At 48.5% G+C, this 25,880-nt stretch overlaps 4 protein-coding genes across 4 annotated transcripts in view; 3 read left to right on the forward strand and 1 right to left on the reverse strand.

Annotated features, from left to right (window-relative positions):
• Nucleotides 1–2,987: 2,987 nt before the first annotated feature.
• Nucleotides 2,988–4,373, forward strand: PCYB_084390 (hypothetical protein; the record flags this gene model as incomplete). Its single annotated transcript, XM_004222177.1, has 3 exons — nucleotides 2,988–3,607; nucleotides 3,769–3,912; nucleotides 4,145–4,373. The coding sequence occupies 3 exons, from the start codon at nucleotides 2,988–2,990 to the stop codon at nucleotides 4,371–4,373; spliced, it is 993 nt and encodes a 330-aa protein (XP_004222225.1).
• Nucleotides 4,374–5,956: 1,583 nt separating this feature from the next.
• Nucleotides 5,957–8,404, reverse strand: PCYB_084400 (hypothetical protein; the record flags this gene model as incomplete). Its single annotated transcript, XM_004222178.1, has 1 exon — nucleotides 5,957–8,404. One exon carries the CDS (start codon nucleotides 8,402–8,404, stop codon nucleotides 5,957–5,959), a length of 2,448 nt encoding a protein of 815 aa, XP_004222226.1.
• Nucleotides 8,405–12,301: 3,897 nt separating this feature from the next.
• PCYB_084410 (hypothetical protein) lies at nucleotides 12,302–23,713 on the forward strand (the record flags this gene model as incomplete). Its single annotated transcript, XM_004222179.1, has 7 exons — nucleotides 12,302–12,563; nucleotides 12,685–14,336; nucleotides 14,669–14,680; nucleotides 15,176–16,343; nucleotides 16,417–16,427; nucleotides 16,673–19,161; nucleotides 19,498–23,713. The coding sequence occupies exons 6-7, from the start codon at nucleotides 16,673–16,675 to the stop codon at nucleotides 23,711–23,713; spliced, it is 6,705 nt and encodes a 2,234-aa protein (XP_004222227.1). The 5' UTR covers nucleotides 12,302–12,563; nucleotides 12,685–14,336; nucleotides 14,669–14,680; nucleotides 15,176–16,343; nucleotides 16,417–16,427.
• Nucleotides 23,714–24,697: 984 nt separating this feature from the next.
• Nucleotides 24,698–25,880, forward strand: part of PCYB_084420 (elongation factor) — a gene marked incomplete at both ends in the record, with an annotated part of 1,404 nt that continues 221 nt past the window's right edge. Inside the window, one exon of the mRNA XM_004222180.1 lies at nucleotides 24,698–25,807. Within this exon, the coding sequence (XP_004222228.1) occupies nucleotides 24,698–25,807 (1,110 nt within the window). The remainder of the gene's footprint in view (nucleotides 25,808–25,880) is intronic.

Below are 25,880 nucleotides of genomic sequence, written 5' to 3' on the forward strand. Positions count from 1 at the left end.
GCTCGTTCAATAGGGCAGGCAGTTCAATTTAATGTACTACTACTACTACCAAGGGGGGGCAGCTCGGCCGAGGAGCCATATAAGCCTCATTTTAGCGTTCCTCATTGCCACTCTTTTCCTTTTGCTGATAAAAGGGTGCCTCCTACGCGTGGTTGTTTCTACGTCGTATGAGAACCACTTCGATGTGCTTCTATACAAGGTATCGCCAGGCCTCAGCTGATAAGAAAAAAACGTTGCTCAGGTGGTTGCAGTTGTGAAGCTTGTGCAGCTTATGTAGCTTGTTCAGCTTGTGGGGAACGGTTTTCTCGGCTGTACTGCTCCGCCGCCAATGGGGCATTATGCCTCGTGTGCATGTTTGTCGTTACGTATGCAGTTATTTTTCTCCGTCGGCCCTGGCGCGAAAAAGGGGTATCATCATCTCTACGCGGAGAGGTCTCTGCCCATTTTATTTATTTTTTTTTTTTCTCGCATGAAAAATTGTGGCCTCAATAGTAAAGCGAAAATTGTAAAAAAAAAAAAAAAAAAAAAAAAAAAAAAATTACGAAACTATGAAGCTGTGAAGCTGTGAAACTTTTTTTTTTTTTTTTTTTTCCGTTACATGCTATGAACACTTTACCGCATGATATTAAGCGGAATAGGGACTCATGAAGGAAAAAAAAATTGCTAAAAGGATTCATATTTGACCTTTTTATGTAACCTTTTGCTTACCTGCGTATGCGTCATATTGTACAGTAAAGTTCGCGCAGGAAAGTACGCAAGAGTTGTATATATGCCTGCGCAGTTGTATGCATAGCAGGGCAGCGGCCGAGGAGTAGCAAAGCTGTTCGCCCAGCATCGCACGGGAGGGAAGCGGTAAAGAGGAGGAACGAAGCAAAGGGGACTGTCGCGGCGGAGTACCCACGAGGCAGAGTACCGACGAGGCAGAATGCCGACGAGGCAGAGTACCTACGAAGTAGCTAACTTTGCCTTGTCACTGCCTTCTACACGTGCTTCCCCAGTTGGGCGCCTCCCACGTGTTGTACACGTTGCATGTGAATCTGCTTCTAAACCTCATCTCTGCACAGTCCAGTCCCTGCGAAGACCCCCCGCAGTACAATTCCTTCTTTCATATTTGTCTTATCCCTGTGCCATCGAGGGGGTTGCCTCTATATGTCAGTATAGCAGTGCGAGTGCACCTACCGCAACGGTTTATTGATCAATTTAAGGGGGTCACCGCGCAACGTGGGTCACACGACAAAGCGGCCTGGATTAACAGCAAGCTGAAGAAAAAGGATCTTCGCTAATTAGTCCCCCCCTGGAGAGTTACCCCCTTTTCTGGTGAGTTAGCCCCTTTTCCGGAGAGTTACCCCTTCCTGGCACATCCCATGGATTCGTACGCCGAGGCAGGCATGTCAGGGATCCACCTAGAGGAAAGCGCAGTGCATGGCGCGGAAATGGACGACGGGGTGAAGACGTCAAGTCACAGGAACAACGAGTACGAGGGTGGTCATTACGGTAATGCAGGTTATCAACAGGAGGAGCAAGAAGGGACCACCTATCAACAGGAATATAAATCGAATGGTAAGAACAATCAGGAGGGAGAAGCGGCAGGTGCAGGAGAGTACTCATATGAAGGGAACTACAGTAATAATTTGAATAAGGAACTCTTGCGTAACGTGCCAAAAAAAAAAAAAAAAAAGTACGAAGGAATGTATAATAAGGGGAAGGGGGAGAAGGAGAGAAAAAATGGAGGAGAGAAGGAGAATACACCCTACTGCTCTTTTAACAATTTTGAGGAGGAGGTAGTAGGGGGAGGAGCCAACCAGGAGGGTGCAAATGGGGAGGTATACCCAAACGGGGAGGTACACCCAAATGGGGAGGTACACCCAAACGGGGGTGGATACCCCAACGGGGGTGGATACCCCAACGAGGGCCACGATGAGGAGAACGGTGACAACCCAGGAAGGAGCAACCACCCTGAGCAGAGTGATGACGAGCAGGAGGACGAAGCCCCGTTCAATCAGGAGAAGCTGAAAAAAATGGACAAGAAAAAAAACTGATGGAAAGGGGAAAGAAGAAAAAGAAAGAAAATGTGGATGACAAAAAATTTAGTGAAGTGTACAATTCTATATATGAAAAATTTAAAAAAAAAAGGATCAAAAAAAAGTGGAGAAGACCATTATGGAAATAAAAACGATTTTTACGAAATTAATTATGCTTCTTCAGATCAGGTGAATTCCACATCTAGTGTAGATGACGACTCTCTATTCAGTGACGACGTGTTGAAAAAGTATATCATAGGACAGGTGCTAAATATTATTAGGACTTCTTTCCATTGGGCCATCACCTCCTTTTTGCTATTCATTCTGTTCGAGCATTTCTCCGTTTTTTACGTTTACCGATTGGTGTCATTTTTAACACTCTTTCTTTTTACCCCGATATCGATATATCTCGTGAGGTCTCGAAGCATCAAGTTTTTCCTAATAGCGACAAACACGGTTCGGCTAGTCATATGGGGCTTCTGTATCCCCTTTCTCTACACCCTCTACCGTGATGAAATTAAAAAGTACTACGTGAATCGTTTTTACGAATTTTTGTTTACTCTCCTTCTGCTGGTTGATAATGTACAAGTAAATATATCCAATTTGATCGACATAGACAATAACGGAATTGATTTCCTATCGAAGAAATATCAATAAAAAATTAGCGAGAGAGCTAAAAGGAAGTTCCTCACACTTCATCAGTTTTTTTTCGATGCTTCCTTTATTGTAGTGAATCCGTTAATTATATTTATTATGTACCTTTTCAGTAATTTCTTTAGTGAACCCTACCTTAGGGATGTCTTCATTTATCTCTCTTCATTAATTTTTGCTGTCATAACTATTATCTCTTTGACTGTTTATACTCTGGGATTGGAAGAAGCTGAGAAGACACTCAAGCGTACTGTTGGTAAGCACCGTTCTGCGTGTCTAGAATCACAAGCTACAGCGGAGGGTAGTGTAGAAAATATGATCGAAGAAGGGAATTACGATAGAGGTGAAATGGATGACAATGACGATGATGATGAGGATGAGGAGGATGAAGATACGGGTGTTGTGAAGAGACGTGGAAATAAACGATCAGATAGACGAGAAGGAGAAGAAAATGATCAACATCGTGATAATGAAGACGACTTTGAGAAGTACTACGCTAGACATAGCAACAAGGAAGATAAGAATATCACATCTTACAGTACGTACCCAAACATTTACAATGATCAAACGAAGAAATACCTCACGGAACGATCCAACATCGAGTATGACGATTATAAAGGATTCGAGCAGATGTCCTTGAAGAGTCAATACAGAAAGCAATTTTATGAACTGCTTGATAATGTCCTTCGGATTAAGAAGGATAACACGTTGCTCTTTTATATATGTTCCCTCTCGTTCCTCAATAGTGTAGAAGACATCATGATCCTCATGCTCATCCCCCTGACCTCTATCTACATCTCGGAGTTCTTCTACATTAGTAGTATTTTCGTGCAGCTCCTCATTGCCGTCATCTTGATTTCCCTCACCAAGTGCTTCGAGAATATATCCTACTACTCCAATAAGAGAAATATTATCGCGCTGAAGGACATCTTTATGTAAGTTTTTGCGGAACCGCGACGGCGCGCAGCCTCTTTGCAGCGTCACCGCGTCGACGTTTTACCGCGTCGAAGTTTTACCGCCGCACCGCTTCGAAGTTTTACCGCTTCACATCACCGCTTCACATCACCGCTTCACCTCACCGCCCCTCCCCCCGCAGCGGAATCATCCTGTCCGGAGCCTCCCTCCTGTTCTTTTTCTTCCCCTTCCTGATGATCAACCACCTGAACATCTACAGCTTTTTAATTTTCTACATTTTCTGTTGCCTTTTTTACTTTTTCTTCTCGACCAACTTGAAGACGACGTAAGTTTTGCCATCGAGTGGAGAGGCGCAGTGCGTGCCTTCAACCCTGTGCCCGCTCACGCATGCGTTTGCTTGAGTTAGCAGCGTGCTTGCTTCAGTCAGCAGCGCGTTTGGTTCAGTTAGCAGCGCGTTTGGTTCAGTTAGCAGCGCGTTTTCTCCACTCCGCCGCGTGCTTGCTTCACTCCGCCGCTCACCCTCTCAATCCCGCCCCTTTGGCCCCTCCCCCCTGCAGGCTCTCCCGAAACCTACAGAAGTACGTACGGGAATCCAAGACGGACATTTACAACTTCGTAGGTCTCTTCATGTCCTTCGTGAATCTTTTGTTTGTCATTCTGACGACCTTCTTCCTTTCGGTAATGGACAACTATGTCATTAACTACGTGATGATTTGCTTCTTTTTGATTTGCCTGTTGGGCCTGCTCTACGCCTGGGCCACCGCCACTCTGAAGGACTCCAGTTAGGCGTCAGCAGATCGGCCGATGGGTTGGTAAGGACGCCGGTGGACATACTGATGGATAAAATGATGGACAAGCTGATGGACAGACTGATGGACAGACTGATGGACGACTGATGGACAGACTGATGGACGACTGATGGACGACTGATGGACAGACTGATGGACGACTGATGGACAGACTGATGGACAAACTGATGGACAGACTGATGGACAAACTGATGGACTCCCCCCGCACCCCGTACAACGCGGCATTCACCTAATTAAGAAAATTTTTTTGTCGTTTTTTGATACCCACCATTTTGGGCTTCTCCTTTTTGGGGCTTCTCCTTTTTGGGGCTTCTCCTTTTTGGGGATGGCCCCCTGCGTGCCACTGATTTTTAACCCTCCTTGTAATGTCCCTAACTGCAGGCCTACGCGACGCGGCGACAGTGATTTTTTTTTTCCGCATTTTAGGCCCGCTTCTATGCCCACGTTGTGCTCATTTTGTGCGTACCGTTGTGCCTCCTTTTCCCGCCATGCATACCCCTTCATGTACATGTACACCCATCGCCGCCAGCCAGGCCTTCCACGGAGTCGAATTTTTTTCCCCTGTGCGTGTTCTGCATTTTTTCCATTTACGCGTTTTTCCCATTTACGCGTTTTGCATTTTTCCCATTTACGCGTTTTGCATTTTTCCCATTTACGCGTTTTGCATTTTTCCCATTTACGCGTTTTGCATATTTTCCTTTTTACACGCTTTTCATTTTTACCCTTTTACACGCCTTTCATTTTTCCCTTTTTACACGTTTGGCCCTTTTGCGCGTTTCCCCTTTTGCGCACGTAAGTAGTATGTACTGCACAACTTTGTCCCGTCAGCACTCAGCGGGCGCATTCAGCAGGCCGCTGAACTCGGCGCGCGCCTCCGCCTCTCTCATGTATTGACCATCCACAGCTGGCATGTCGAAATTGGCATGTCGAAAATGGCATGCCGAGACTGACGTGCTTAGACTGACATGTTGGCCGTTGTCTAGCTGGCCACCCTTTCTGCGCCGCTGTACAAACCAACCCATGGGAAACCCCCCCCTTCCGCACGCCATATCGAACGTTCAGACGATAGAGCTCTCTATCGAATGTTCCCAAAAGGGGAAGGGCCTCTTGGCCACTCGGTATACATGTTAAAAAAAGCAGACCATGTGTTTGTCCCCCCGGCGCTGTGACACATCCGGTGAGGACGCCAAATAGGGAGAGGGGAGAGTAAAAAGGAAAAAGTGAAGCACAACACAGGCATAGGCACGTGCCTAAACGCGCGTGCACCTGCAAAAAGATGCATACACATGCATACACACAAAAAAAAAACTGTTCAAAAGGGGCACAAAAACAAGGGGTGTTGCGATGTTCGGCTGTTCCGATGCTCGGCTGTTCGGATGTGCGCACGTGCGGACCACATGTAGGTGTGGCCCCCCGAGGGGACCACCCAAACGTGAGCAGCAAAAGGGAAGACAAAAGAAATGCCACCCGGTTAGGTAGTCCACCGAGTAGGCAGACCACCGCTTAGGCAGACCACCGCTTAGGCAGACCACCGCTTAGGCAGACCACCGCCTAGGCAGATCACCGCTTAGCACGCTTGGCATTTATTAACTCGATCTCCTGAGCCGAGAAGTTAAAGGTGTTGTAAATGACCGAAACGTAGTCGTCAATTTTGATATGAGAAGGGATCTGCGCGATAAAATTTTGCAAGATGTTCTTCTGATACAAGGCGTGTTCGTAGTTCCCACTAATGGATTCATAGATCTTTATTTGGCTAGTCAACACGTTGATGTGTTCTAATAGGTTTTTTTTGTCCTTCTTTTCTTCGCTAATGACGAGTTCGTATTTATCGAGTTTTTTCCTGATTTTTTTGTACTCGTTTGGATATATAGGTATTTTGGTGCCTTCATCGTTTTTGTCCTTCTCGCAGTGGTTGGCGGAGTCGAAGTGAGGGAAGCCTTCCCTTCTGTTGCTTTTTGTGAGGACAGCAGAGTCGATGTTACCCTCGCTGTCAATCTCTGAGCGAGTCGGTTCTTGGGAGTCCGTCTTCTCCTGGACCCCTCCGCTTCGCCATTTCTCCGCAGTGGTGGAGCCACTAAGGTCGCCCGCAGCATCCCCCCGGGGGGGTAGCGGTTGGCCTGGCGCCGTCGACTGCGCTGGATGCTCAGACGTCCCGGACTGCCCTAGCTGCTCAGACGTCCCGGACTGCCCTAGATGCTCAGACGTCTCGGACTGCCCTGACTGCTGCGCCCGCTGCGCCTTCGACTTCTCCTCGCTGGAGAACACCATCCGATCCACCTGGTGGAGGAGCAGCTGGATCTTGTTCTGCAGCAATGCCTCCTTCTCACTGTAAATAGCCTTCACCTCGTTAACCTTCTGCTGACATTCCTCATCAAACTGTTCCTTTAACTTCCTCTTTATATCCGCCTTCTCCTTCTGCATCTGCTTCTTCAAGTCAGCTACAACAGCGTTCTGTTGCTCCCTCATACTTTTTTCTCTACAAACCTGCCCCTCCAGCACCTTGTATTTTTCCCTCATCGTAGACACTTCATTTTTGTATGACTCAATATCCTGCTGATATTTCAAAAGGGAGTTATTCAGTCTTTGAATTGCTTCATTTTTTTCTTCTATATTTTTCCAGTTCTCGTTTGTCTCGTTAATCAGGCTGGTTACTTTTTTCTTATACGCGAGGAACTCCTCCTCCACGCGGGTTTTCTCCTCCTCCAAGCGGGTTTTCTCCTCCTCCATTCGGGACTTCTCCTCCTCCATTCGGGACTTCTCCTCCTCCACGCGGCACTTCTCCCCCTCCATTCGGGCCCTCTCCTCTTCCATTCGGGCCCTCTCCTCTTCCATTCGCTTCTCCCCCTCCATTCGCTTCAAGATATCGTTTTCCCTCTGCAACCTTTTCACCTCCTCCGCGTGGGTGTTCGCCTCGCTCTCCATCTTTGCCTTCTCTTCCTGCAGCAGCGCAAGTTGGTCCGTAAGCTGCGCAAGTTCATCCTTTAGCTGCGCAAGTTCATCCTTTAGCTGCACACGTTCATCCTTTAGCTGCTCAATTTCACCCTTAAGCTGCGCACATTGGTCCTTATGCTGCTCAATTTCACCCTTTAGCTGCTCAATTTGACTGTCCCTCCCTCTGCACTCCTCCTCCAGCATTCTAACTTCGTCCCCCCTACCTTTGCACTCCCCCTCCAAGCGTTCAATCTCCCTTTTGTTATTCAATGTGTACGCCTTAAATTTGGCCAGTAGGTGTATTTTCTCCTTCTTCATATTTTTTATGTCCTCCTTCAGTTTCGATATCTCACTCAGGAGGTCCGCCACGGGGGGGGCTTCCTCCATTGGGATGACTTCCTCCACTTGGGGGGCTTCCTCCACTTGAGGGGCTTCCTCCACTGGGGGGGCTTCCTCCACTGGGGGGGCTTCCTCCATTGGGGGGTCTTCCTCCATTGGGATGACTTCCTCCACTGGGTTGGCCTTCTCCGCATCGACGCCATCATCTATCCCTTCCTCCTCATCGCCATTTTTTTCTCCTTCTTCGTTTGCCTGAGGGTTATCACCGCGGCCATCTATCTCACCACCGTCGTTCGTTGCGCAGTTGTACTCATCAGCTTTTTCCTCCTCTCTGTCACTAGCTTCTTTGGTCTCTTTCTCTTTACTGTCACTGCCCCCTCTGTCTCCCCCGCCCTTGTCGTCATTTGGCTTGCCGTCCTTCCCGTTGTCTCCATCGCGGGGGACCATTCCGTTTTCATTAACTCCAACATGTTCATTCGCTTCTCCGTTTTTATTCGCCTCCCCATCTACATCCACCTTCGCGTCACCCTCCTGATTGTCACGCTGTTCATCGATTTGGTCCCCTTTCCCGCTATCCACGCTATCCTCTCCATTCACAGGGGTACCCGCATTGTCGTTTGCTTTCCCCCCAAGAGGAGCAGAACTCCCACCGCAGTCATCCGAGTGATCACTAAAATTCATTGACATACTCCTAGACTTGCAGTAGTTATTGTCATTTAAAAACCCATCGTATGTCATTTCGATGGAAGGTGCTTCGTTTTCATTATGCATAGAGTACAAATAATTTTTTTCTCCTTGATGGTCCTTCTCCTTATAGCAATGTAACAGATCCTGAGAAGTGGGACCCGGGTACTTCCACGGATGGGCTCTCACTTCGCCTTCTTTCAAAATGGGTTCCTGCGAAATGGAGTTGTTGCTGGGTGCAAAATTGTTATTCAATGTTAGGAACAGATCGGAATCACTTAGTTGACGTTGGTTCTTTGAATTATGGCTGCTCATGCTATTGGGGGGAAATGCTGCTTGCTCGTGGTTGGGGTTATCTACAAGCAGGTCGCCATCGGGTTGGAGGCCGCCATCGGGGTGGAAGCCACCATCGGGGTGGAAGCCACCATCGGGTTGGAGGCCGCTATCATGCTGGAGGCCGCTATCATGCTGGAGGCCGCTATCATGCTGGAGGCCGCTATCATGCTGGAGGCCGCCATCTGGTTGGAACCCCACTTCGTACGCTTCATTTTCTTCGAAAATATTCATTCTTCGTTTGCGCGGGAGACGCACTCACGCAGGAGCATTACTTATGTCCCTATTCCTATCTGCTTCTCCAGCCCTCTCCTTCAGCTAAAAATTGGTGATGTGTTCCCACCTTAATGTTTTTCCCCGCCTTCTCTGCCCCCGTTTTACTTACTAAACCGCAGTTCGTTTTGTAGGGTGCGGGAGTGAAGTCGAATTGGGGAAAAAAAAAAAAAAAAAAAAAGGAAATTTTCCTACAATTGCGTTGACACGACGTACGTTATTTTAGTTCCTTTTTTTTTTTTTCTCTCATGGCAATTAGGCGTCAGGAGGTAGGTCAATATTTTCCGCATTTCAGCACATTAGAAGGGGACATGCATGTGTATGTATGTGCGTATGTATGTACGTATGTACATATACATGTGCCGAATCGCACGCATGTGCGTTCATTTCCGGCCTTTTGTAAAAAAGGGCTTCTGTTTCATCACACGAATTGTGTGGCAAAGGACAAAGGAAAAATGAATGGAAGCTTTGTATGAATGCGCTTTGTCATTATATGGTGGGCGCAAAGGAGTGATTCTCTCTTTTTTTTTTTTCCTATTTTTTGTGCAAATTAATTCATACACGCAGTGAAATAGAAACACCTCGGGAAGCACTGGGCGATTTGTTTTGTCACTTCGTTCCTTTTGCAGGGGAAACTGGTGCACCCTTCACCACTGTGCGAAGATGTATTCACATGGTTCGGCAGTGGGGGGCAGTCGTGCGGGGAGAGGTGACACGTAGGAGGTAAAACTGAACGAAGCATAGCAAAACGAGAAAGCTGTCACAAACGCGCAGCAATATGCACATTGGTGTGTTCGCAAAAAACAGGTTATTTTTACCTTGTATCGCCCCTATACGCACACACGGATGCGCATACAAAAATGCAACACAATAAAACAAAAAAAAAAAAAAAAATTGCAGAATATAAGAAAAAAATGTAACTTTGCAATTTTTTAATAAAATATGAACCGTTCAGGTAAAATAAAAAAGTTTTTAACGAAACGGAAATACAACACGCCGTGGGGAGGCAGCCAGTTGACAAAATTGGAAAAAGGGAAAAAATGGGGGACACTTAAAAGGATCTGTGATAGATAAGTTGAGCGAATTATAACTCTGGGGAAAATGTTGCAAAGGCGAGCACAAGCGTAAGACAGATTTTTCGACATCCCCACGTTACACACACGCCCGCTGCATTGTTCGCTCGATTGTACAAATCAACATTTGCACTTTCCTCTTTTGTGTGCAGAGGGCATACCAACTGGGGTTATTCCTGCCTAAGAGGTGAAGTGAAACGGACTTGTATGAAGGAAAGTGCGCTTTAGTGTGCCTTCCCATATGCAGCAGTGAGCTAGCCAAAAAGGAGTGGTAAAAAAAAAAAAAACACATAAATATTATCATTCACCTGAACAGTTCAGGCGAATTGGGAAATGGTCGTGCCCTTCTCCCCCCCTCCACCAAACTGTGTGTGTTACGCTACAACGGGATGTTCAAAGGAACAACGAATGTGTAGAGGAACACCTTCGGTTGTAGAAGGGAGCATTTCAGTTACTTCTCAAGTTGGAGAGTAAAAACATGATTCATTTTGTTAATATGCTTTTTTCTCTTTCATGCGTGGGGACAGCGGGAAGCCTTTTGTTTTTGTACTGCCACTTTTGCGTACATTTTAAGGGGGTATTTTTTCCTTTTTAAATAATTGTTCCTGTCATAGGTAAGGCATCATATTAAGTGGCTATTCCTGGTTGTGTCAACTGTATGGTGCGATGTTCGGAGACGTACGTATCATGTTACTCTCCTTTAAAGACATACGTAGGAAGTGTCGAGAGGGGGAAGAAAAATGGGGAAAACCATTACCCGTGTTCGAAACATAAACCGCTGCCTAAAGTTACCTTCACACGCATGTCTCTCGGCGCATGTGATTTTATTCCTTTTGAAAGAAGCGCAAAGGAGGGAGCGCCCATTTTTTCCCACTTGCTAAAATGAACCAAATCAAATGTGGCTACAGCGAATTGTACACCTCGCGCTTATCGAGAGGGTTTCCCTGCTGAGGTGCAAAGCGCATAGGACAGGTATGCTTATTTTACGCCCATTTTCCCGTGCACATAGACAGGCGTGTGCGCCTCAGCGGTGCACCCCCAACTCGTGCACACACCTATGCCCATTTCATCCCGCGAAGTGCCCAGGCCAACACGCAGATTCGGAACAGATTCGCCATAGCGTTCACTTCTTAGTATAATGTTATTTTTGCAAGGATGGAAATTTTTTTAAGCGTTCTTTTTAAGCACTATTTTTAAGCGTTTTTTTTTTTTTCTCCGCGAAAAGCTGTCACATTGGCCTGCTTGTAATATATGTCCTTTTTTAAAAAAAAAAAAATTTAACAGGTTCTAAGTAGACATGTACGCGAGGAGACACATGGATGTAGTTCATTTTTGCCCAGCTTGTCCATTCTTCTTTTAAAAGCACACATCGCACGTTCAGTTTGTCACCAGTAGGTGTGCTTAACTGACTCGGAAAAGCATTCGTAAGGGGTATGTGGGCGTGTGTATATGTGCACATATTCGTATGCGCATGAACACATGTATGGCGAACATATGATGAGGGACTGTCCCTAGTGGGTGATGCACATACAGCAGAGATAGGCACTCGAAATTTCCCAAGGAGAGTGTTATCAAAAAAACGTACAAGAAAGGAATAGTCCGTTTGGTACTTCCTTTGATAGCCCCGCGTGTTTCCTGTTTAGTAAAAAGAGCTACTTTGCTGAGTGATCTTTTTCTTGGGGTGCACTTTAGGTTTCGCTCCTCCCTAGTGCCAATTGTGTCGAATGAATTGTCCTCCCCGAACGGTGAGGTGCGAGTCATGTGAGGACAGTTTTAAACGTTTTTTTTTTTTTTTGTAAACTTTGCCCCAATTGTTAATATAACAACTCATATATATGTCTGCTTCCCCACAGCGTTTTGCCTACTTGTCTGAGTGAATGTCTATTGGGGAAGGCTCGCACAGGAGTGGTAACACTCGTTGTTACCGTTTACACTATCGTGCGTATAACCTCTCATGTACCCCTGCGGTTGCACAAGCATGGATAGCAACACGTGCAACTATCACAGGGGCACTAACCAAGGAATCAAAGGGGGCTATGTCAGTAACGAAAATGTGAGCAGTGTGGCCAACTATGGTAGCATCCGGGGGGAGTACAATGCGAACCCTACCTCGAGTTTTTATGTGCCAACATCGGTCTTCAGCTCGATCAACAGTGTCAGTTGTACCGGCCAAGTGAACCCTACAAGTAACTACCTCCCCTGTGAGCATCTCCTAAATTCATATCCATGTCTAGAGCCTTCGGTTAGCAAAGGCGGTGCTCCCACCTCCCACATGAACACGTTTAACAGTATCGTGGCTCCTTACATCGGAAACGTAGATAAGGGAAGCAATTTAAACAGCTCACGTGGGTTTTATGGGGATTATTCGTCTAAAGGGTTGATTCAGAGTTATGACAGGAATAGGGTTGGGTCGTGTGTGCAGTGTGCTTATTGGGGGAGGAATGCAGACAGTGAGGGAGGCACTGTGGATGCGGGCCTTTTAAACAAGGTGTCGGGGCCGTTCCTGGGCTACGGCGTTTATTCGGCGAGCGGAGGTAAGCTGGGGAGTAGTAGCGAAAGGGGGAAAACATAGGTGCGATTAGCATTGTTCGTGGCACACCACCTGAGAGGAGCAAAATAGAAAAAAAATTGTTGCACCTTTTCTTTACTGAGCAGGCACCCATCCCAGCGCGAGCGCGAAGAGTGCCTTGATTAACATCAGCTCAGTAAGCCATCCTCCAGAAAACGCTAATGTAAATTTCAACGCAAGGGAGAACTTGAGTTTTAATGCAGGCAGAGCTTATGGGAATTCCATCGCACAGAGGCTGAACTACGGCTCAGGCGAGGGTGTGAGCGGCTACTTGGGCAGCATCGTGGCGGAGCGCGCGAGCGGGGCTTTCCTCCAGCCGTTTGGAGAAGGAGTCACGAGCGTGGGTAGCCAGGTTAGCAGCGTGGCGGGACTGCCAAGCAACGCGGTGAGTCTCCCTAGCAACGTGGCGGGACTGCCTAGCAACGTGGCGGGACTGCCTAGCAACGTGGCGGGATTGACTAGCAACCCACTGTCGACGCACCCCCTCGACGCAAACGCGAACGCCTTCCAGCCTCTAAACGAACGTGTGAGATCAAATGGGGAAAGCACCACTCTCACTCACACGCACCCGTCGAATGCAGCTCACAGCGCGTACGATTATATAACCCTAAATCAACTGCGCAGCAGACAGTACACAACACCGTTCAATTACCCAACCCTAAATGGGTGTCTCTTAAGGAGCTTGAACTCGAGCACCGGCAACAGCGTAACAGAGTTAAATATGAAAACGAACGGGCGTCAGAAGAATACGACAAGTGGGTCGTTCCCCTCGGATGGGAACCCCTTTCAGTCTTCGGGCATTGGCCTCTCCGGGGGGGAGAACATAGACTCAGGTGCTGCTGTGAACGCCAATCGGATAAGCATGGCTATGCCTACCATAAGTGTAGTCTCGCCACACCCAAGTTCGACAACACAGACTGCGTGTCTTACAGCACCGGGTATATGCATGGGTGCGCCCATTCCATGTGTCACCTCGCCTAACGTACAAATTAATGGTGTAACCCCGGGGAGGGGAGGAGGATTAAATTTAAAACCGTTGGGAACCTACCCAGAGGCACCACACTCTCTTGGCGATGTCGAAATGAAGAACATTATTTACAGGAATGGGGTGAACCAGAAGAGCTTCACTAACGAGGCGAATTCGCACAGCTGTCTAAGAGTGAACAATGAGGTGATGAGGACGACTTTAGGAGGCGCCATGGGCATGGGGAAAACGGGGCGGAACAGCCACTCCTACGTCAGGGGGAATACCAACGAGTCGGTGGGCAGTCACGCGGGAAGGAGCAGCAACACGGGAAGGAGTACTCACACGGGAAGGAGCAGTCACACGGGAAGGAGCAGCCACACGGGAAGGAGCAGCCACACGGGAAGGAGCAGCCACACGGGAAGGAGCACGCACACGGGAAGGAGCACTAACACAGGTCGGAGCAGCCACACGATGTACCCTGCAAGTGCGCCCAGAAGGGACGAATACGGAGAGGCATATGGAGGGCCCCCCCTGGACAGGGACCTTTTATATGCACAAAATCGCAAGTCGTACACTCATACGAGCGAAGCGATAGAGCCAGGATGCTACAAAGAAGGGATCATAACTAGTCGGATGAGTCGACCCATCGATGGGTACACCCACTTGAGGGAACGGAAGATACTAAATAAGAGAAGCTACGATTTGTTTGCCCACAGTGCTAATGGGCCACGTGAAAAAAAAGGCTTCAACAGCTTCCATTATGCGCCAAATGTGAAACGCATAAGCACGCACAGGAGCTCCAGAGGGAGGAACACACTTCGGAGGAGCGCTTCATCGGCAGGGGAGAGCGACAGTGGGGGTGGGAGTGGAATTGGCAGTGGGAGTGACCGTGGAAGTGACAGTGACAGTGATAGTGACGCATCGGGTGAGGGTCAAGTGAGGAGGAGTTACAAAGAGGGTAGGGAAAGCAACAGAAGAGGAGGCAGAAAAAGGGAGAGGAAAAGAGAAATCAACTCAAGTGATACTGCATCGTCTGCTGATTCATTCAGCGACGAAGGGGGAGTGTCTTCTGAGTCTTCATCCGCATCGTCCTTCTTTACCAGCACTGTGAGTGATCGAGTGAAAAGCAAAAAAAAAAAAAAAAGAAAAAAAAAGAAAAAAATGCAAATATGTGTGCAAGGAATAGTACGAAGGGAAGGCTGGCCGTCCCCGAGACGGGGAAAAGGAAGAGACCAACAGTCATCGAATTTTTGAATGCCAAGTGGAACAGAGGTTCGTACAACGAGGAGGGTAGGGGTGGAAGTGGGAGTAGACGTCCAAGCGGGAGTAGAAGTCCACGCGGGAGTAGAAGTCCTAGCGGGGACGACGGTGAAAGTTGCAGCCTGAACAGTTCAGGCGATTTTGCGAAAAAGCGAAAGAAAGATCCCCCCAGTGGGAAGAAGAAAAAAAAAGGAAGGAATAGTAATCTCGAGGAGGCATGGAAAAAAGGAGTGGGCGCTTCCCAGCGAAGCGACGTGTTGTCTTCGAATGGGGATGAAAAGACGCGCGGAAGTGAGTGCACTGAGGGTGACTCTGACCGCGGGGCGGTCCTATCATATTCGGAGGAGAGGATGGAGGCGAGTGGATTGGTCGACACGGATGGAGACGCCGATGTGAACAGTGGTGGTGGCGGAAGTGGTAGTGTCGGAAGTGGTAGTGGCGGAAGCGGTAGTGACGGAAGCGGTAATGGCGGAAGCGGTAGTGGTGGGCCGGGGGAGCTGCACAGGAAGGAGATAAAGAATCGCACGAGGAAGGAAAAAAATGGACAGGGCGGCACTTCAGGAAAGACAAAACGGGCAGGTGGAGCGAAAGTGAGTATAAAGGGTGTGGCGAAGACCAGCGAAGAGAAGCGGGGCGAGGTGGATAGCGAAGGGGGGGAAGAGCGTATCGGAAATGAGGACGACGATGAGGAGGAGGAGGAGGAAGGCGGCGATAAGGACCATGAGGCGAATGATGCATCCGCTAAGGAGCTGCCCGAGGGCGCGGGGAAGAGTGCCACTAGCGACGAGCATTCGGGCAACGACCTGAGCACTGACAGCGAAGAGTTGTATGGAAGCATGAGCTCGAGTGATGACAGTGAGAAGGATGGCTTTCACTCTGCAGATGGGGCCTCCGCCGAGGAGAATTTCGAAGTCGGTGAGGAGGAGGTGGAGGACAGCGATAGCGAACGTGGAAGTGGTCGCGGAAGTGATCGCGGCAGTGATTGCAGAAGTAGTCGTGGTAGTGTCCGTGGCAACCGCAGCGATGGCGAAGTGGGGGAAGCACGGTCGGGGGAGGGTGCCCCGCCGCAGAAGGACACAGAGGCGAAGAAAAAAAAAAGCAAAATAGAGCAACCGAATGCAGTGAAGCGAGAGCCGAACGTGTCGTGTGAGAATGAACAGAAGGACGGCACGGCGGGAGAAGAGAAGGACGAAACAGAGCAGAGCTCGTCATCTGCAGGATGCACAAGCGACACGGAAGGGACCGAAAGTGAAACGGCTTCAAACTACGAATCCGCGGAGGAGAGCTCGGAGTACCTCCTAGACTGCTCGTCGGACGAGATCACCAGAACGGAAGGGTCCTGCCAAGGAAGCGGTAACAGCGAGGTGCCCGTCGGGGGAGAGGCGAGCCCGGCTAGAGGCGCGATAGGCAGCGAAGTTGGAAGTGGAATAGGCAGCGCAGTAGGCAGCGAAGTAGGCAGCGGAATGGGCATCAGAATAGGCCGCGGAATAGGCAGCGGAATGGGCAGCGGCGTACGAGGTAGTGCGCCCGGTGGCGCCAGTCCGGAGAGAGAACCCAACACGTGTGCATCACCTCTCCTTCGCGTTTGTAGCAGCGGGGTGAAGAGAGGGAAGAGAGAGAAGAACACCCAGGGAGGAGAAGCAACGAGGGGGGGAGAAGCGAAGGCCACCAGGGGACGCACCGGAAAGGAACGCCTCGTGTACAGTGAAGTGCAACTCCCCAACGGAGTAAAGTGCTTCCAAACGAAATATGAACCACACAGCAACTCTTGGAGAAGACCCCACCAAAACAACAAAGCCTGCATCATCAAGCATCACAGACGAGAAGTCTACACCAATCTGAAGAACATGGACTATATCCACACAAACGAAATCCTGAAGAAAATAAAAAAAAATGTAAAAAAAAAAAAAAAAATAAATATATGTGAATGGATTATTCTGTTATCATACGTATTTTACAAAAAATCTCGTTACCTAGATTTCAATAAAATTTATTTGTATAATACCATGAAAAGATTATCTCCATTTCTTTTGAAATTAAACAGAAGATGTAACGACATGGAAATAATAACTCTCTTCTTTTACTTGAGCAAGATCTTCATCCTAAACGATAACTTTATTTTTAGAGTGAATATTTTTTTGTTTAATTGGTTCATTCTTTATGTTTATAAAATGAAATTAAAAAGTGTCCATTTTATTGAGGACATAAATTTGTTAATAAATTTTTTTTGTGGATTTTTGATAAATAAAAAATTTCTGAATTATTCTCTTTTATTTCTCATCAACGTAGTTTTGCAGAATGCTCGAGGGAAATGTTTTTATTTTGGGAGGAACTTCAACTATGTGTGTTCTTTGTATGTCTCTTTGTTTTCCAAAATTATTTGCTTGGCTGCTCGGTATAGGGGTGCACTGAGAAGACAGCGGCGGGGAGGTCTTCTCACCATGCGGGGGGGGAACAACATCACGGGTGGTCAGAGTGAGAGGGAGGCAAGTAAGCGAGAGTTTCCAAAATGTGAAACGTTTAAAGTCGAGCCACGCACAGATGGGATGGCCGACCTGAGAGACCCAACGAATGAGTACACCCTCAGCGGAGGGATCCTCCAAAATGGCGAACAAGCCGAGGTGACAAAAGGGGACGCGGAGCCAGAGGTAGGAAAGATAACCTCGCTAAAGGCAACCGCTCCGAAGTTAACCACAGAAATACCCGCCGCGCTGAAGCTAACCGCCTCCAAACGGCAGGACCTCATCCTCCTGTACGTCCTCTACGCTTCAAGAAACAACTCCTCCATTTACGTGAACCTCCTGAAGCATATTTTGGAAGACATTCTGAAATTCAAACTGACTTACAATTTCCACAGAGTAAAAATAAAGAGCAGGACGTTTTACAAGAAAATTATTCGCTGCTTGAAGAATGTGAAAAAGGTTGTGAACAGGTCACGCAGGAAGGGGAGGAGGGGGAGGAAAGGCAGTGCACGGGGGGAAGACGACCGCTCTGGGAAGTGGGACGACCACGCGAACGTTAATTACTCTTTTGTGTACCTCCTCATCGGTTTGTTCATGGAGTACACGTCCTTCTCCTTCACTCGGCCCATTGTGAGCTTCTTCAAAAATGAGAAGCTAGCCAATCTGCACAGAGAGCTCATCTCCCACCTGAGAGACTACACAGACGTCACTTTCAAGTACATGAAATTTTTTGCCTTGGACATGATGAAGGTTTATGGCAACATTTGGCTCCGAAATGTGTTTACGACTGTCAATTTGAAGAAAATGGACGGTGCGGCTGGCGAGGTGGGGGGTGCGGCTGGCGAGGTGGGGGGTGCGGCTGGCGAGGTGGGAGGTGCGACTGGCGAGGTGGGAGGTGCGACCGACTTGGTGGGAGACCCAAATGGGTGGAGGCGCCGACGCACTGTTAAAAGGAGCTCAGTAAATACCGAAGTGACAGCGAAAGGTGGCCTGTCCACCACCACCATAACGGCCACGACGACCACAGTGATTACCCTCCACGCGGGGTGTAACTCCTGTAGGGAGGATGGAGACTTAGACCAAAAGGACACACCGCAAGAAACTCAAAAGGATGATTTAAAGCGAATAAATGGTGTGATGGACACCTACCGAATGGATACCCCTAAGGGGGAATTGCAAAATAGATGCGTGTGTGTCCAGAATGAGGAGGACCCCTGCCGCAAAGCAAATGATGAGTCGGTACCGTTGGAGAGCTGCACGAAAGGGGAGGAAAACCCAAAGCGGGGGGAGAAATGGGAGGAGCATTGCGAGGTGGTCTCTTTCAAAGGCGAAGCGAAAAAACAGGGCGAAGGCGCCGATGGGGGGTTACCCGAGTCAACAGTACGAAAAACAGCCAAACTGAAATATCCTGCCAAAATGAAATCCCCTGCCAAACTGAAATATTCTGCCAAAAGGGAATCGCCAAATGGATTGCAAAAGAACGCTAAAGGAAACCACTACGCGAATGAAAATTTCGTGGATGCCACTCTCTTCATGTTGTGTAAATGCCTGAAGGTATTCAAGGGAAGTGCCACACTTAGCACTCTGTTCGATATTTTGTTTCTTTCCTTCATGCATAGAATTGATGGCGAGAGACTGAAACGCTTTTTGGTGGAAATGTACACCACAGATAAGGAACTCAGCGGGTTGGTAACGAAAATAATTTTTAGGAGTAACTTACGAGAGGAATGCTTCCGCAATGTTTGTTTTTTGAATTATTTTTTGGGAAGGAGGGAGTCGCTGGATGTTCTGCATCTCGATTTGGGTAGCTTGCTGGTCGGGCTGCAGATCGGCTTGGCTGACGTGTGCGCATTTTACCTCAGGGGGTTCATGAGGTGTGGCGGCAAAAGGAGGAGGGGAAGTGGTCTAAGCGGTAGACGCAGCCGAATAGGTAGACGCGGCCGAATCGGTAGACGCAGCCGAATAGGTAGATGCAGCCGAATCGGTAGACGCAGCCGAATCGGTCGAAGAAGCCGAATCGGACGATGCAGTGCGCAGCGCCTCCCCCGAGCGGACAGACCCGCCGGAGAGACCAACTACCTAAACGCACAGTTGCATGTGAAGCCCTGCCCCTGCATGTTCCTCATGTATGTCCTTTTCTTCTCAAAAATATTTCAAAATTTCAAAATGTACTATATGCATTTTACGAGGTTCTCCTATTCGCTTCAAAGGAGAGTAATTTCGGAGAAGGAGAGTACCAAGAGAAGGGTGCCTGTACGTGGAAAGGAGTCCAGGTGTTTGGAGTGGAGAGCACCATCGGGGGAGAAGCAACATGGTTACCGTTGTGACTACTGCGAGAGGGGTGCCTTTTCGGACGGCGCGCCCGCGGCGGGGAAGAAGACCAAGACCCGCACATGGGGTTCCCTCAACGTAGAGGGGGAGGAAGCGATATCGAAGGGGGAGGAAGCGATATCGAAGGGGGAGGAAGTGATATCGAAGGGGGAGGAAGTGATATCCAAGTGGGAGGACGTCAAATGGAGCGGAAACGCCGAGGAGGTGATGCAGAAGTACCACCTGATAACAGTTGAAGATGGTACAAGTATGCCCCCCTTTAAGGGCATGAAGAAATGCTCATCGTCGATCTGTGTGAAAGCGAACCAGAAGGAGCGTGCAGTGATGGCAACGAAGTTAGAGAGTGTAAAAATAAGAGAGAATAATTCAATAGGAGATAATGACCCGTTGTTTAGTGAAAGAACAGCACAGCATATTTTGTGCGTCCTCTATGAGCAGAGGAGGATGCGAGACGTTCCGCTTGGCAGCGTATTCGCCAGGATCGATGGGAGCATATTTGGTGAGTGCGCATTTGATGGGAGCACAGTTGATGGGAGCGTAGTTGATGGGAACGCATTTGATGGGAACACATTTGATGGGAACGCATTTGATGGGAACGCATTTGATGGGCGCGTGGGGGGAGGAAGGACAAAGGAGAGGCTACGAGACGAGAGGACCCCCCGGTGTGCGACAAAAGAACGCATCCGAGAACGGTACGCAAATATCCTAAGTGGTGTGCTGAAGTGGAACAAAAAAAACATTGCCTATAATAAAAGGAAAGAGGAGGGAAAGCAAAAGGCATCTCTTAAGAGGAGAAGAAACAAGTACACAAATATTATCATAGATGTGTATCCTTTGATTTTTCTCTCCCTGGCCAAGCTACTTAAAGGAACCATATGCATTAACGATGATGTGAAGGACAAGTGCTTCGATGTAAAGAATGAGGAGCTTCCCGTCCAGCTGCAGATCTCTGTGGAGTTAAATAAAAACGAAGAGGCGCTAAAAATTCACCAAACGGAAATGAAGTCTTTCGAGAGGTCCAAATGGCAGTACTCCTTTGTTAGGAGGTGTCCCTGTGGTGGGATTCCATCTCGTGAAGCCGCACGTTTTGAGGCCCCACCTGGTGATGCCCCACCCCATGCTCGCTCCGTAAGGGCAACGGACCCCAGGCCACCGCAACACCCCCTGGGAAGAACCACCTGCAGCCTAAACCTAGCAATCAAACTTTTATACAGAGAAATCAAAACGGACTTTTTCATTTTGAGTGAGTACTATGACGAGAAGGTACACCTCTACCGGACGCTACTAATTCTGTTGGTGTTGAAGTATCTGTCGAGTGGCCTGAACTTATCCTCCTTTCGAAGGAGGTTCGTTCTTTTTTTTACTCAGAGATTGTTTCGCTTGCTATGTTTCCGAGTGATGTGTTTGTTTTTGTCCGATGTGCATCTGAGCAAGCTGACTAGTGAGGTGCTCGTCGTGGATGACAATTTCCTCGTGAAGAGCTACCAGGCGAAGCGGCAAAAGAGGAGGTGCCAAAGGCAGGGGCGTCACGTGGAGGGGTGCCAAAGGCAGAGGTGTCACGTGGAGGGGTGCCAAAGGCAGGGGTGTCACGTGGAGGGGTGCCAAAGGCAGAGGTGTCACGTGGAGGGTGCGCAACTCTCGCCACGCCGGAGTCGACTCTTCAAGAAGAAGTCCTACAACAGGTATAAGAGGTACGCGGAGAACTTTCTCTTCAACGTGGAGTTTGTGCGCGACGGGGAGGTGGGCGGAGAGGAAGTAAGCGGAGCGAAGGTGGGCGGATCGAAGGTAGGCAGCATGGAGATAGACGGAGCGGCGGTGGGCGGAGCGAAGGCGGGCGGATCGAGGAGGCGCACCGTGTACAAGCCGTTCGTCCCGTTCGGAAGCCTCGTGATGACGAAGAGGGAGATCCTAAAGCTGAAGTTGCAACGCAGGGAGGACATAAAAAAGGATAACCTTTACATAAATAAGCACATATTGAAGGGAAAGTCGAAAAGTAAAAGCAAAGGAGGACCAGAAATGGGGAACCAAGTGCCAAGTGAGGAGAAGAACTCCGTCCAGCTGTCGATCGGGTCAATAATTCTCCTTATGAACACCCTCCGAAACAACAGCAACTACTCTAGCAACATCAATTTTTATTTAAGTCTATTAATAGACAAATTTTTGGAGAAAAAAAAATATATACATGTGGACGACCAGTATCTTGTGCATAGCTACCTGGTGAATCTACAGAACCCGTTGCAAACAAATTTCAAAAAGGAGCTCTTCTGCATGAGTGAAAAAAACAGCTGGATAAAAAGGAAAATTGAGCTGATTAACAGTGGGTACAAATTTATTACCTCCTCATCTAGGTTCCCCATTTTTGAATTTATTTTCTACGAGTCGCTAAAGGTTTATTTGACTTTTCTGCACAAAAATGCATTAGGAGCGTTGGTTTGTAAAATGTCCAGATTTAACAGCATGTATGCAGGGATGAATAAAAATTTGCGTTTCGGGATGAAGATTAACCACCTGTTGTGTTGTAAGTTGAATACGTTGCTCATTGAGGAGCACTTAAATATGCGTTTGAATAAATATCGTTCGAGTGTGACCTCTATCCTTTCTGCTTGCAAATTTTTGTTCATCTCCATGTTGGATGAGAGTGAGCATTGCGACTTGGCTGTTCCCCTCTCTGCGGGGCGCCCCCGGCATGGGCAAACCCAACGGGTGGAAGAAGCGGGCCAGTTGCGCGATAAGGAGCAGATGAGCGAAGCGGGGCAGATGAGCGAAGCGGGGCAGATGAGCGTAACGGGGCAGATGAGCGCAACGGAACAGCTGGACAAAACGGGGCAGATGCGCCGAGTGTGCTTTTCCGCCGGGGGGGATGACCCCATGCTAGGCAGGCACATGCTGATCGGTGGGGAGCAAGCCGAACGGCAAGGACTCGAAGGGGGAGACGCGTATCACATGCGGGTAGGGCAGAGTAATCCCAGGGGTGGCGGTTCGCATGGGGAAGGGCCAAACGTAGCAAATGTGAGAAGCGTGACAAACGTGAGGAGTGAGCCCTGTGTCGCCCCGCGGAAGTACAACCTGAACGAGAAAAGGTCCGGGAGACTGGTGGTTGGGAACTGCACTAGGGATTGTGTAAATACCGCCGTGGGAACCTTGCAGAGGGGTGAAGTGGGGAGATCAGCTGAGGACAACAGTAGGGGGTGGACCCAGGGGGAGGAGCTAATCACCCCCCATTGGTGCAACTCCTACCGCGCCTCCCATGTAACAATCGAACGCTGCACCAAGTATCGAATTGAGCATTACTATAAGGACGAAGGAGCAAACGTCCCTATCAAAAAAAAAGGAGCCATCTATATGAAACCAAACGACGTGAACAAGCTAATCAATTCCTTCCAGCTAATGAACAGAACCATTTTGGACTGCACCGATTTTATTTACGAGTTATACTTTGCCGGTGATAGAGATTCTTTTCCACAGGAGGAGAAAGAGAAACGGAACAGACACATCTACACATGGTTTGAGAGTTGCCTAAATGTGTTGACTTTCGAAAAATGGGTCGTCCATCAGCTTTACAACAAATTTGATAACGTTTCCTGCATCTATATGTTGAAGGAGAAAAAGATATTGGCTAGCCACGTGGTTAGAATCGATTCGCAGATCCTGCGCGACATTGCCAGGATGCAGAATTACTTTGAGGATCGGTTCGATGAGGTGAAGAAGGCTTGTTATTGTCGTGCGGATCGGGCAGGGAAGCATGAAGAGAGTGAACCCATATGCACAGAAAATGGCGCATCTAAGTTAGATGCACTGAGGGGACAAGAACCAAATGGTGCAGATGTGGCCGGACAGCTTTGTGGCAACGCGGAGGAGCTAGCCAAGCCTGATGAGCTAGCCAAACCTGGCGAGGTAGCCAAACCTGAAGAGCTCATTGAGGACTATGATGAGTTAAACTCTTTTATCGACTTTGGGGAGGACAGATCGTCCGGTATGCTGCTACAAGGAATGAATGCGCGGGCCCTGCAGGGCCAAGTCGGCGAGGATGTTCAACGACTGAATGAGTACAAGGTGGACGAAGGGTGGCTCACCTACATCCGATCGTTGATTTGAAGCAGGCAGGGGGAGGGGGTAGATCCTTGCCCCGCTGGTAGCAACCTACTCCTCCTTTCGGTTGTGCCGCTCCCCTTTGCCGATGCTTCCTTTTAAGGGGCCAAGAACGGCGGGCAACGCAAATCCGCTTCAGCATGTGCAGAACTGCGCGGGGTTCCTCCACAGTGTGTGTTAGCAGCTTCGTCTGGGGATTTCTTTCCCCGTGCCTCTTTCCGGTTTTGCCTTTTTCCCGTTTTGTTTTGTTCTTCCCGCTTCTATTCACTTCTGTTTTTTTTTTTTTTTTTTTCCGCCGGGAAGCTCCCCCCAGTTAAGCCTGATGGGGTACTCTCCGCATGTGTCATCCCCTGAGTGGGTGCAACTTTTTTTTAAGTGAAGGCAACTCTCCCGTGCACGTTTTTTCCCCTGTGCTTGAAACTACCCACAGGGTAACACTATTAATGCACCCAAGAAGGAGATATGCATGACTATATTGACTGAAGAAAGTACGTGGCGGTACACTCGCCCCCTTGCTTCTTCTCCGTGTTATTCTTCTCCGTATTATTCTTCTCCTTATTACTCTTCTTCACCTTCTTCCCTTTCGAAAAAAGAGATTCGCGTGGACTCGTGCCGACAGATGGTTCACTACAACTTCTGGCACCTTGTCGGGGATCTCACAACTGAACCGATTCCCACCCGAGAGTGGGAACCTGTTTAATTATTTTTTTTTTTTTCATTTTGACAATTTCGAGAGGGCTATATATAATATATTATATGCACAGAAAAGGGGAAAAAAAAAGGTGTAGGAAAAAAAAAAAAAAAAAAAAGAAACCTTCGCCAGGCGAACATATGTGTTAATGCATAGGCACCTAAATTCCTGACCAACCTGGGGGAGCACAGCAGCCCCCCCCCAAACACCCCCCTTCTCCCGCAAGACGACCTCAAAAGGAAAAAAAAAATAATAATAAAATAAAATAAATCCGTTCTTGTGCCGACCAGTTATAAGAAATGAAATTACACACCCTAGTCATGCTCATCCTAATGCTCGGTTCCCCTCTCTTGCCCCAGCACCGATGTTACAGAAGCAGCCACACCTTCCAACTCGTAAATACGCTGAACAAATTTGTGGTGATAAGAAAATGGGACTTCAGATCTAACCTCTGTGCAAATCCACCGAGTGAACATCTCCAGAAATTGAAGTATGTCCGGGAAGTAACCAATGCGAGCATACAAATATGCAATGATGCATTGAAGGAATGCAAAGATGATGTAGAGAAAGCAATAGAGTTGGTCCGGCGGAGTGCGAAAAATGCTTCTTTTGTGTCTACCAATGTGAAGGTTAAAACGGAGGGACTGGTTGGTTGCCAAATGGAGGGGGACAAAGTCGTGATGCTGGAGGTTTTAACTGACTCGGATTTTGTGGCTCGGAATGAGAAGTTCGTTCGCTTTGTGCGGACTCTGCTCTGTGCTGCCCTGGCGGGGGGGTCGCATAGAGGAGAGGGGAACCGGGCGGATAGTGAAACGCAAGAGAGCCGTAATGAAACGCAAAACGAGGCCCTTAATGAAACGCACGAGACCCATAGCGAAGCGCACGACACCCATAATGCTGTGCTTACCTGCGCGGGCGCTTCCTCACCCGGGGCGACGCCACTGCTGAGCCTTCCCTATGACGATCACAGCGGGGAGCCAGCCACCACAGTGGGAGAGCAGATCAACTACTTGAGGAATATATTTCGAGAGGACATACGCATCGGACGGTTCACCAAATACGAGAGAAAAAATGAGAACCAATTTTTACATTACTACATTCACAACCAGGTGGAAGAAAAAATCGGGACGTCCGGTGTCCTGCTCGTTTTGACAGTCGGACAGCTGACAGAAAAATTAAAAAATAAAGGGGAATGTATTGCCGACGTTGCAAATGATATAGCTCTGCATATTTTGTCCGCCAAGCCGGTTAGTGTATCCATCTCCGATTTGCCTGAGCAGGTTGTGGAGCGAGAGAAGGCCATCATTCGGGAGTCCCTGCGGGGGTTGAAGAAGCCCGAGAACATACTCGACAACATGGTCAACGGGAAGATACGCAAATTCTACAGCTCCGTGGTGCTGCTCGAGCAGGTGAAGCAACGAAGCGGAGGGCGGAGAAGCGGGGGGTGGAGAAGCGGAGGGTGGAGAAGCGGGGGGCGATTAT

The sequence above is a fragment of the Plasmodium cynomolgi genome, chromosome 8 (genome assembly GCF_000321355.1).
Source record: "Plasmodium cynomolgi strain B DNA, chromosome 8, whole genome shotgun sequence".
NCBI classification, from domain to species: Eukaryota; Apicomplexa; class Aconoidasida; order Haemosporida; family Plasmodiidae; genus Plasmodium; species Plasmodium cynomolgi.